Here is an 11,873-nt window from a genome sequence, read left to right on the forward strand (position 1 = left end):
TAATAGTTTCTTTTATTTGCATATTGACTGGTTAATGTGCCATTTAATTTGTGTTTTACGACCACTGTATTCGTCTGCCTGTATTGTCTGTGTTTTATCTGTTGTAACTGTGTTCATGCTGCCCTTCTTGGCCAGGTCGCTCTTGAAAAAGAGATTTTAATCTCAATGAGTCTTTACCTGGTTAAATAAAGGATATAATATAATTCTTCCCTTTCCAAAATCTGAGCTTGTCCATTAATGGACAAATCTGAAATGTACCAGATTATAAGTATTTTCTCTACGTCTATGTTATATGGACTATACAAGAACAAATAATAAGTGTGTTGACAAAAAATTAACCTTGTAACCTTAATTAACCCAGTTCGACCTCTTATGAAGGAACACAAAACAAGATATACGTTTTTGGTCTAGTGAATCTTAACACCAGCATTAAATTTCACGCAGGCAGAATCGTTCCTATAAAACAATGTTCTGAAACATATTCTGAAAATCTGTTCACACATTTTTCCTCAGCTATTAACCCGGTGACGACAGTCTCAGCTGAGTACAGCTGCACGAGCGGCTTGGTGACAGTAACTTGGGATTTGGTATTCGGGGCCAACTTGTACAGGGTAACGGCCACTGATGGCACTGGTGCGGCCCTTAACTGCACATCGGCCTCCACAAGCTGCCACATCACCATGCTCAAATGTGGTGAGGAGTACCAGGTCCATGTAACAGCCATCTCAGACGACTGTGAGAGCATCTCCAACGTCCATTCCCTGTTCGAGACAGGTAGGCCTGCTCTTGTGTAAACTACAAAAGATGGCTTATATTTGTCTGTACTTTCCTTGTGAATGTATGTACAGTATTGTCCCCCCCCCTTTCATTGTGCCTCATAACATGTCTGTATATGTTTCCTACATATCCACACCTTCTCATTCTACCTCTCAGTGTCACACACACTCACAGTTCAGGACACATTCAAAGCTCTTTATCACAACATTTCCCCATAACTTCATCCTCTAGGGAAGCTGATTAGGTTCCTCCCATTGTCTCCTTTAGGATTTTCTGAAGCTGAGGGGTGAAACACACACTCTCTTTTGCCACCAAGACCAGCTATCCAACACCAGTCGGTCAAGTGTCTTTAGAGTCTATTAAGTCAAGGACTTATCTCAAAGGTCAGCTCTCACGTCAGTCTGAGTGAAAAGGTAAAGGAGACAAACCATATACGGTCCGCCTAGGGAAATATCTACACGCACACACAGCTAAATTGCCTGTTTACTCCAATGATGTGTTGAATGCTGCAAAGAGGGAAATTACAATAGGAGTAAAACATCTGTATCTATTTGACGACCTTTGAACAATAGGAGGTGAATTGTGGCCTGTGAATCTGCTGTGAATACTTCATTTTTAAAACAATACAGTGCGTCACAAAATAGTGATCAATATAAACTCCACTCAATTCTGCACAACTGGACTTCTTTTATGACATCCAGGCAGATTTTGAACATTTTTAAACCGTTTTATTCCCTGTTCTTATAACTGTTCTTTGTCAAAATGTTTTCCCAGTCTCCTGTGCTCCTGCTAATCCCGAGACAAGTCACGATTGTTCGAGCAATGTGATCATCTTTAGCTGGCAGCCCACCAACAACACCCGCTACTATGTGGCAACGGCTGTGGACAAAAGTGGCCAAATAACTGAGTGCAGGACGGCAGACAGCAAGTGTTTATTCACTAACACTGGCTGTGGTCAGTTTTACAAGTACACTGTTTATGCCGTCAGCGATGTATGCAACAGCGAAGCCAGCAATCCTGAGTTTGTCCGGACCTGTGAGTATGATTTCATTTTGTTAATATAAATATATCATGAATCCAAAATACATACTACAGCACAACTTGTTCTCAATGCTCGTCTGATTTTAGGACTGAACTGTTTTTATATAAACGCATATAATTGTGTATTTTGACACACATTGCAATTGTGATTTGATTCTTACGGAAGAGGATTAGGGCCACATGATAATTCTTTTTGGAGTTCAGAGATTAAAGTCAGAATTCTGAGAAAAAAGTCAGAAGCATGGTAATTGTAGTGAACCAACTTCAGTGAGAGACTCACTTCACATTATGCAGTAGTGAAACCGTGTGGCTGTTAGCTTCCTGTCCTCTCTGTTAGTAGCTCTGTGCTACAGGCTGCTCAACCGAATTAGCTTATTGGGTGGACATAACTTGACCATGGCCGTATTTGCTGTCTTTTGGATATTTAATGCAAATATCAGACTTGTTTCATTGCTTGCTCTGCGGACAGTCCATGCATGTGGTTTCTTCGATAAGTAAATTCTAGTACTCTATTTATATTTTACTGGTGTTTTATTCAAATAGATTTGGCATTTATGTATTTAAGCGAGGATTCTTTAACATATAGTGAGAATTGCTAACATTTGTCTCTACATATTGTGTGATTATTGCAGTGACACAACGAAACTGTCAGGGTTGAGTGAAGCAGGCAGGACACAAACGCAGATTTAAACAGAAAATACCTTTATTTCAAGGCTAACGAAACAACAGAACTCTTCCCAGTGAACACAGTCAAGACAAACAACAATCCAACAATGACAGACAGAAAAAACAGAACTTAAATGCACACAAGACTAATCACACAAACAAGACACAGGTGAGGAGGCACAAGGTGAACACAATCAGGAAATCAGACACAGGAGGGCAAACACAGAGGCCGTTTCTCAATCTCGAGGAAACTGGCTTCCAAGCCAATATTTCAAGGATGCTACGTCATCGAGTGCCGCCGAAGGACTGTTCCAATCTCCAGCATACTTGGAATTCCACCGAGGCCGCGTCCTTGGTTTGGGGGTAATTTCGAGGCTGCACATGGGTAGACTTCGCGTCCTTAAAATCCCCACAATGCTTTGCGCACGGACCAATTTCCCCAAATCTGTGGCGGAAAATGTAAGGCGGGGCCTCTCATATGAGGCACACCTGCACACTTGCTAGCCTGTTCCACTCTTCGTTTTCTGAATGCCAGGAAGGATTCTTGCCTAGCTTCTGAAGCAAGTGACTCGGAAGACATGTGCTACCAAGCAAGCATCCTCGCGATTGAGAAACGGCCAGAGACAAGAATCAACAGACAAGACAGGGGGTGAACACTTTTCAAAATAAAACAGGAAACCAGAGACAGACAAAACACAACACAGACAGACCGTGACACAAACAGCATGATTCTACATTACGTTTTGATAACAGTTAAATATTATTTTAATAAAAACTGATATTTTAATGTTGATGAATTGTTCATTGATAATCTGATAGGAGTACACAGCTGAATAAAAAAAAAACACTTGTCATTCCAGTTAGGTAAGGACATGCCTGAAAGACACCGCTGTATCACCATTTTCTCCTTCTCTGATGAAAAAGAACATCCACAAGGAAAATAAAAAGCTGATGTTATGAGATTCAAGACCAATAGAGGAAATTCACTGAGAAACCACACTTTTATTGTGAAAACAAAGATCTGCACACTGAATAGTTTTGTAGTAACATGCTTCCATGTTGATAGAACCATCATTTGTTTGTGACGTTGCACCTCAGAACAGGTATGGTTATTGTCAGGCCTTGTGGCAAAAGAAACACAGTCAGCTGAACGAAGGCACCTTTTTCATTGCTATTTCAACATGTACAATCGATGAGATGATTATTTCTATTTGCCTCATTTTATAAGCATCACAATGCTTGTGCCTTGTACCGCAGAATGTGTCACGTCACACACAGATGGTGCTAATCTGCAGTCAGATTTGAATGTTTTATCTAACATTTTCAGATGCTGAATATGAGAGGGGGAACATAAATGTAACACATGCTTTAGATAATAAATAAAGAAAATGTGACTGTTAAGAGTGGTTCCGTTTTTTAGGTTGACTTTACTATTACTGTATTACTAAAATCTCACGTCTGAAGATTTCATTTAAAAGAAGGAGAGGACCCTTAAAATAAAGATTGGTCTTTCAGTACATTATGTTGATTTTGTCCTTTGAATTGTTTGGCTAAACTTAAGTAGCTAGAATGGGTAATTATTACATTTGTAATGTATACAGTCTGGTTATAATTTAATGTTTTAGATTTTGATATAAACTCGTAATTTACTAGATTAAATTATCAACATTGTCGATCAAACTAAACATATTATTTACAGGATTAGATCTGGGAATTAAATTACCTTAGCGAATAAGCTAACACACTTGCTGCTAGCTAAACATTATCTCCATTTCATATTCTAACGCCTTTTCGCTGTTTTTACGAACGCCAAAACAACACATTTATATTTATAACTCACCTTTTGTTCTCCCATTTGGAATATGGTTTCCTCCGGGACCCTTCTGTCGCGCAAAAAGTCCGTTACCTCCTCTAATGTTCCCTACTGCATTATGAGAGTATCCCAAAATCCTCTTCCGTAGAATCTTGATATTGGAGGGAATTACATTACAAGTGTTCTGCCTTTAAAAACAGTGTTCTGCCTCTAAAAATATTGCCCCTGGATTTGCACCATATTTAAGTGAGTCTTTTTATTTCTCCTTTCCTGCAGCTCCTTGTCTCCCAACAAACGTTAGGACAGGAGATGGTTGTCACTCTGAAATGTTGATCACAACCTGGGACTCTGCAGCAGGAGCTCTCTCTTACACTGTAGAAGCACAGGGGAACACTGAAGAAACCTACAACTGCACCTCCTCCACCAACAGCTGTGCGATAATGGGAGTTCCATGTGGTGAACATCTCAGTGTGTGGATCGTTGCCTCCAATGACAACTGCTCCACTGAAAGGGTACTGGGAGACATTGCTCAGACTGGTAGGTACTGGGAGCTCTGTGAGACACTTACTTACATGTGATTTGATTTTTGCTTGTTATTGTCTTAACACAAACTTCTCTTTTCTTTAGTTCCCTGCAAGCCAATTAATGTGTCAGTATCAGTTGACTGCAGCCAAGACTCTGCTAGAGTTAACTGGATGACGAACATTGGTGTTATATTCTACGTTGCCGTCGCTGAGGATGACAATGGGAATGTGCACAGTTGCAATTCAATGGGCACCAACTGCTTGATCGAAGACCTGAGATGCGGACAGAATTACACTGCCAGCGTTATCGGCACCAATATAAAGTGCAACAGCAGCTCCAGTAACCAAGTTAGCTTTATGACAGGTAGGTCAGAGGGTTGGAAAACATACTAATTCGATTTAAAATGTTGATTCGTGATTATATTTTGAGGAAGAAAAAAAATTTGCGACAACATTTTTACGAACTGGAAACTCTGGTTATCCTTCACGTTTTTACTAACATCTACCTCCTTTTAAAATGCTCCAAAGCTGGATGCACTGTGCATCTAATCAACTAAATCCTCTGCCTCTCCATCAGCTCCTTGTCCTCCAACAAATATTGAGGCGTTCAGAGACTGTGATGCCAACCATGCTCTGATAGTGTGGCAGAACCATAAGCCCACAGGCCTCTACACAGCAACCATAGTGGATAAGAGCGGGGATCAGCTCAACTGCACCAGCAACACGGTCAACGACTGTAAAATCCGCTCTCTGCCCTGTGGAAAGACATACAACGTCACCGTCACCTACGATAATGGAAACTGTCAGTCCACCTCGACACAAATCACCATGGACTCAGGTAGTAAATTAAGAGGGTTCAACCGTTTCTGTTTCCATTGCAAATTACTTATGTCACTTCTCCCCTCTTGTTTAAGTGCCATGTGGTCCTGAGGATGTGATGGCCAGTGTGGCCTGTGTTACCGGCGAGCTGACGGTCACCTGGAACATCTCAGTTCCTACAGAGAACTACACCACCATCATCTCCAGAGGAATGGGTCAGCCTCTGTACTGTAACTCTACAGAGACCCAGTGCATCACAGAAGGGTTGATGTGTGGAAGCATCTACTCTGTGATCGCCTTCTCTGTCACCGGGACATGCTTCAGTCTGCCCAGCGCAGAGGTCACAGTGCATACATGTGAGAAACGCAGATTTATCACATTTAATGAGGTAGAAAGAATTCTGTCTCAAACTACTCCTCCATCTCTATTTTCCTTCAGTGCCGTGTCCTCCCACAAACGTCACAGCCATGCACACATGTGCTTCGGATCCTGTTCCTGTGTCATGGGTGGCCAGTGACAGCGCCAAATACTACACTGCTGTCGCTGTGAGCGGCGGGGGTCACAGGTCACAGTGCATGACCAACAACACTTCCTGCAGCCTCCCTGGACTCCTGTGTGGGGAGGTTTACACTATTGGTGTGTCAGGAGTTGATGACAACTGCACAGGTCAACTGAGTGACACTGTCTCTTTAAACACAGGTAACACAACCCTGACCACCAGCAAATCTTGAATGAGAGTGTTTATTTTCCTATTAAATAGTGCTTTTGTTGTTATTTATAAGATTTATCCAGGTTTGTTTTGTTTCCCTCTCCAGAGCCATGTTCTCCCTCTAATGTATCCAGTCAGCGGATGTGTAGCGCTGCCACTGCGCAGGTATCCTGGCCACCTAGTGCCAACGCAGTGAGCTATACCCTGGAAGCCATCAGCAGCGGACAGAACCTCACCTGCAGCAGCTCCAGCCCAAACTGCACTCTGAGTAACCTGGTCTGTGGACAGGCCTACGACATCCTTGTGACTGCCACTGATGGCACATGCGTTAGCAACTACAGTGCCCCCTTCAGACAAAACCCAGGTACAGAGAGAGACGTCTGGCCACGTTTAATTGACTCCCCTAGATTCTACCGGGTCCGTCTGCGCCGTGTTACGGCCAGTCCACACAGCGGTGTGCGTTTAATCTTGGCGGTGGGCGTGTCTGAAGCTTGGGGAGTTCTCGCGAGCAACGCGACCAACAAACAATCACATGAATCTCCCGCCCCCGACATACAGTTTATGAAGTAAACTGGATATCAACTCCCCAAACAGGTGAAAACCTACCAGTTTCACCCACTATCTCTGCCACCTCCCTCCATGCCTGGCTCCTCCGGTTTGTATCCCGGTAGGTGAACAGGGACTGATCGTACAAGACCGGGTGATTCCCTACCGCTATGATTAATTTCTCCTCCATTTTTTGGAATATGAGGAAATGACCTGCGGTGTGTCTCTCCCAGCATACACGCGGTTTGATTGGCTAGCGCTTGTACTGGCAGATTTGCATAAACGGGATTTAATTGGCTGATGCTTCAGAAGCTTCAAAAGTTGAAAATGTCTCAACTTTTGCAGCGAGCCACGCTAGCAAAGCTCTGCTTCGCTTCCCACAATGCAGTTCGGCGAAAAGTGACGTCACCCCATTCAAGTGAATGGTGAAGCTTTCAACGTACGCCGCTGTGTGGACGGGCCGTTACGGCTGCGCCGCAGCGTTCACCACGATCACGGCCACTCTAGTCAATGGGTGCTATTCCACCAGACGCGCTGCGTTACGACTAGAAGCGTCCCAGAAGCGTCTCGGCGCTGGGCTCCGCTAAAAATAGGCGGCTGGTCTATTTTCAACGCGACGCGAGGCGTTGCATAGCGCCGGGTAGGAAGTGGAACGGTCAGAGCATCCAGTCGATCCCCAAAATAAACACAATTTGCTAGTCCTTCAAGTAGGAGAATAAATGCCAGCGTTCTCCTCCGGTTTACTCACTGTGTGTAAATTATATATCTAGAATAATTATGATGATGAATGCATTTTTTTACCACTAAACTACAGCAACACATCTTTGATTCATGTCGTTTATAACTGGACTATTACAATTATTATTAACTTTGTCTGTGCAAAGTAGCCTGTCCAGGAAATATGCCCAACTCAACAAAAACTGCGAGCCGGTACGCAAGACGCTCCGCTTCTGCAACGCACCCGGTTGGGTATGACGCTGGAGGAGGTCGGACCAAAACCGCGGCGCAGACGGACCCGATGGATTCCCGGAATCCTTCAGGAACAAGTTTTAGCTGCTAAATCACTTTTTGGAGTTATTAAAACACTGTTCTGTCTCTGTTAGTACCATGCCCTCCAGAGGACTTCAGTACGAGCCTGATCTGTGGCACGAATGATGCAACGGTCAGCTGGAACATTTCTTCGGCTGTGCCCCTCAACTACAGTGTCGCTGCTGTGCCTCTGGCTGAAAATATCAGTTCAGTCTTATGCCAAACTAGCAGTGGCAGCTGTAGGCTGATCGGTCTTCAGTGTGGAGAGACTTATAATGTGTCTGTCAAAGCTTCCTCTGGCAGCTGCAGTGGACAATTTAGCCCCCCACAGACTGTTGAGACAGGTAATAAAGATGTTGATGATATAAGGATGATCATTTCCACTAAATGTGTTTTGTTACATTCATTTACTTCAAGCACTGTGATCTTCCTACAGCACCCTGCCCACCTCAGAGTTTAACAGCAGTGACAGACTGTGGCACAAACTCTGTCCTGGCGTCCTGGAATGCCTCTGTTGGTGCCACCTCCTACGCAGCGACAGTGATGGGCCCCAACGGCTTCTCTGAAACCTGCTCCTCTTCAAACCTCACATGCTCTGTCTCCGGCCTGCAGTGTGCCAGCCAGTACAACGTTACAGTGAAATCCCAGGGGAACTGCAGCAGCTCTCCCAGTCAAACTGTTGTGATAACAGGTTGAGTTTTTTTTTTTAACATTTTATGTAAGACGTTTTGTGACTTTACATTATGTATTTCATTCCCCCTCTCTATCTTGTCTTCCAGAACCATGTGACCCTATCAATGTGACCAGTGTCCTCCAGTGCGGTTCGGATGCAGCCACGGTGTCCTGGGAAGCTGCTGCCGGGGCCGTGGCCTACACTGTACTCGCTCGAGAGGACAGCTCTCCGCATTATACTTCCTGTAGGAGCAATACGACTTCCTGTCAGCTGAACCAGCTGCAGTGCGGAAAGGTTTACAACCTGACTGTGATTGCTGAGGATGCCACCTGTAACAGCACTGGAAGCATCAGTACAATCCTGATGACAGGTAGAAAAGAGGGAAACCTGGATAGCCTTAAGCTTTTAAAGGCAAAAAGAGAAACTTTTTTATTTTAAGGTCTTTAGAAACAACTAATTATCCACTTCTTTGCTCCTTCTCAGCTCCCTGCTCTCCCTCAATCCAGAACAGCACCCTCATCTGTGGTACCAATTATTCCTCTCTGTCATGGACGCCGATGGCTGATGTCACAAGTTACGTAGTTAATGCGACAGCACCAAACGGGCACACAGTTTCATGCAGCTCAGCTACTGCTACATGCACCCTGACAGATCTGCTCTGCAGTCAAACCTACATGACCACAGTCATTGCACGAGGAAGCCAGTGCGACAGTGCACCTGGCTCAAGCACCAACATTACCACAGGTAAGTGAATGTTGTTAGAGAATATTCAATAGATATGCTTTCTGCTAAACCTACATCAATATACTTTGTCTTATGCTTTCTTTTCAGCCCCCTGTTCTCCAAGAATTGTATCAAAGCAATATACGTGTGGCAGCAACACAGCAGAGTTCAGTTGGACTGACCCTGTGGGACACCTCAGCTTCCTGGCTCAGGTAGCAGGAGGAGGCCATCAGGATAGCTGCCAGACAACAAACACTAATTGTTCATTCCACAATCTTCCCTGTGGCTTGGATTTAAATGTAACCGTCCAGGCTCAGGGGGAGCAGTGCATCAGCACCCCCAGTGTCAGCGAATCTCTGGAAACAGGTAATAATAATACATTTTATTTTTAGGCGCCTTTCATGACACCGTACAATTTGTTAAAAAATAAATAAATAATAAAAGTTAATTAAAAAAACGCTAATAGGCAACAGAACATGATAAAAACACAAACAGGAAATCATGGAGGAGACAATCAAGTGGACACAAATTAAACATATAATGGGGAGCACTACAGTGAGGAAGCAGATTTGAACAGGTGGGTTTTTAATTGGGATTTGAATATCGTGATTGTGTCTGACTGTCGGATGTGCGGGGGGAGGGAGTTCCAGAGTCTGGGAGCAGTGCAGGTAATTATTCCACCTATGTAGAGCTTATAAACCAGGCAAAATGAAGAAAAGTAGTCAAACTGATTATATAGGTACTGGTAAAGGATGGTTTAAAGCTGTTTTTTGTGGTGTATGATATAAAGTGTAAATGATCTCTAAAGTTTCGACACTTTACAGATCCGGGCTAGCTGTCTTTGCTAATCAAACCGGCTTCTTGTTTCATCTTTATATACCAACTATTGACAAGAAAGCACATTTTCCAAAATCTCAAGCAATTGAATGAACTTCTGAACCTTACAAAGTCTCAGTTGATACACTGTTAGTAAATAACTTCCTTGTTTCTTTTCTTTTTGTTCCCAAGTCCCGTGTGCCCCGCAGAATGTTAGCGCCACACTGGTTTGTTTCAACCACTCAGCCCTGGTCTGGTGGGTAGGAAGCCCCAGTGCTGTGGGATACAATGTGACAGTGACGAGCAGGGATGGACACGCACACCACTGCCACACCAACACTACCAGCTGTCCACTACCTGACATCCACTGCGGTGAAACCTATAACATCACAGTCACACCATACTCTGAGACATGCACAGGACAACAAAGTGCAGCTTACATCTTTAAAGCAGGTGCTGAAAGGCTTGAAACCATGTTCCACATCTGAGATATCCTTACATTTCAGCTCAACATTAAACACTTTTGTTCCTCTCCCCAGGTCTTTGCGCTCCCAGTAATGTCACCGTGTCTCTGACTTGTGACGACAGCACTGTCTCATGGTCTCATGTAACAGGGGCTGAGATGTACATTGCAACAGCAACTGCAAATGATGGAAACAATCACACTTGCAGTTCTAACTATTCCAACTCGTGCAATTTCACTGACCTCCACTGTGGGGAAACCTATAATGTTACTGTTGTGACTGTAGACAGAGGCTGCTGGAGCGAGCCCAGCTCAGCCGTGGAGCTGAGAACAGGTGAGAGGACACTGTTATGCGAAAACTGTTGAAATATAGATGCAGCAATTGTGCACTGACGCTTTTCTTATCCATTCTGTATTATCCTAGCTCTGTGTCCACCTACCAACTTGCTGGGCCAAGTTAGTTGCGATGATAACACCCTGAGCCTCACATGGGACCAGAGTCAGGTGTCAGGGACCAACTACACTTTACACACTGAGAGGATAGGCACCCCCACTCCTTCAGTGCTCACTACCTCTAATACCTCACACACTTTGACCAACCTGCTGTGTGGACAGAGATATGCTTTCCGCGTGGCAGCACAGGATGGAAACTGCCGCAGCAGCTACAGTCCGCCCATAGAAATAAGCACAGGTAGGATGTGTTTCTATGGCAACGTCTGCAAGAGTTTACCTGAAGTGAAGAAAGATCATAATCTAAAATCCGTTTTTCACTTCTTCCAGCTCCTTGTCAGCCAACCAACCTGACTGCTCATGTGGGCTGTGGGACAAACAGAGGGAACTTCTCCTGGTCTGAGAGCAGTGGAGCAGCTTTCTACACTGTGGAGGTGGCGGGAGAGCACGGATACGTCACATCCTGCTCCTCCAATGACACCTCCTGCTCTGTGAGACTTCACTGTGGCAGGGAGTACACAGCTACACTGGTAGCTTCCACTAACAGCTGCAACAGCAGCAAACATACTGACATTACTTTTGAGTCCGGTAAGATATAAAGGAACTGTTCCATGACATTACATGACATGTTACATGTTAGACGCTTTTATCCAAAGCGACTAACATACTCAATACTGTGGGCAATCACTACAGGAGCAATTTGGGGTGAAGTGTCTTGCCCAGGGACACAACGACATGCTGACTGCAGTGGGGTTTGAACCTGTGACCCCCTGATCCGAACACCAACGCACAACCCACTGCGCCACACACCATGACATTTCACA

At 44.3% G+C, this 11,873-nt stretch overlaps 1 protein-coding gene across 1 annotated transcript in view; it reads left to right on the top strand.

Annotated features, from left to right (window-relative positions):
- LOC117532727 (fibronectin-like) overlaps nt 1–11,737 on the top strand; it is an 18,255-nt gene extending 6,518 nt beyond the window's left edge. Inside the window, exons 5-21 of the mRNA XM_034196182.1 lie at nt 514–774; nt 1,552–1,812; nt 4,574–4,834; nt 4,925–5,185; nt 5,399–5,659; nt 5,736–5,996; nt 6,079–6,339; nt 6,456–6,713; nt 7,999–8,268; nt 8,361–8,615; nt 8,704–8,967; nt 9,081–9,341; nt 9,429–9,686; nt 10,329–10,589; nt 10,676–10,933; nt 11,024–11,290; nt 11,380–11,737. Of these exons, the coding sequence (XP_034052073.1) occupies nt 514–774; nt 1,552–1,812; nt 4,574–4,834; nt 4,925–5,185; nt 5,399–5,659; nt 5,736–5,996; nt 6,079–6,339; nt 6,456–6,713; nt 7,999–8,268; nt 8,361–8,615; nt 8,704–8,967; nt 9,081–9,341; nt 9,429–9,686; nt 10,329–10,589; nt 10,676–10,933; nt 11,024–11,290; nt 11,380–11,648 (4,448 nt within the window). The 3' untranslated portion in view covers nt 11,649–11,737. The remainder of the gene's footprint in view (nt 1–513; nt 775–1,551; nt 1,813–4,573; nt 4,835–4,924; nt 5,186–5,398; nt 5,660–5,735; nt 5,997–6,078; nt 6,340–6,455; nt 6,714–7,998; nt 8,269–8,360; nt 8,616–8,703; nt 8,968–9,080; nt 9,342–9,428; nt 9,687–10,328; nt 10,590–10,675; nt 10,934–11,023; nt 11,291–11,379) is intronic.
- The last annotated feature ends 136 nt before the right edge of the window (nt 11,738–11,873 follow it).

This window comes from Gymnodraco acuticeps, unplaced genomic scaffold (assembly GCF_902827175.1).
Source record: "Gymnodraco acuticeps unplaced genomic scaffold, fGymAcu1.1, whole genome shotgun sequence".
In the NCBI taxonomy this organism is placed as follows: Eukaryota; Metazoa; Chordata; class Actinopteri; order Perciformes; family Bathydraconidae; genus Gymnodraco; species Gymnodraco acuticeps.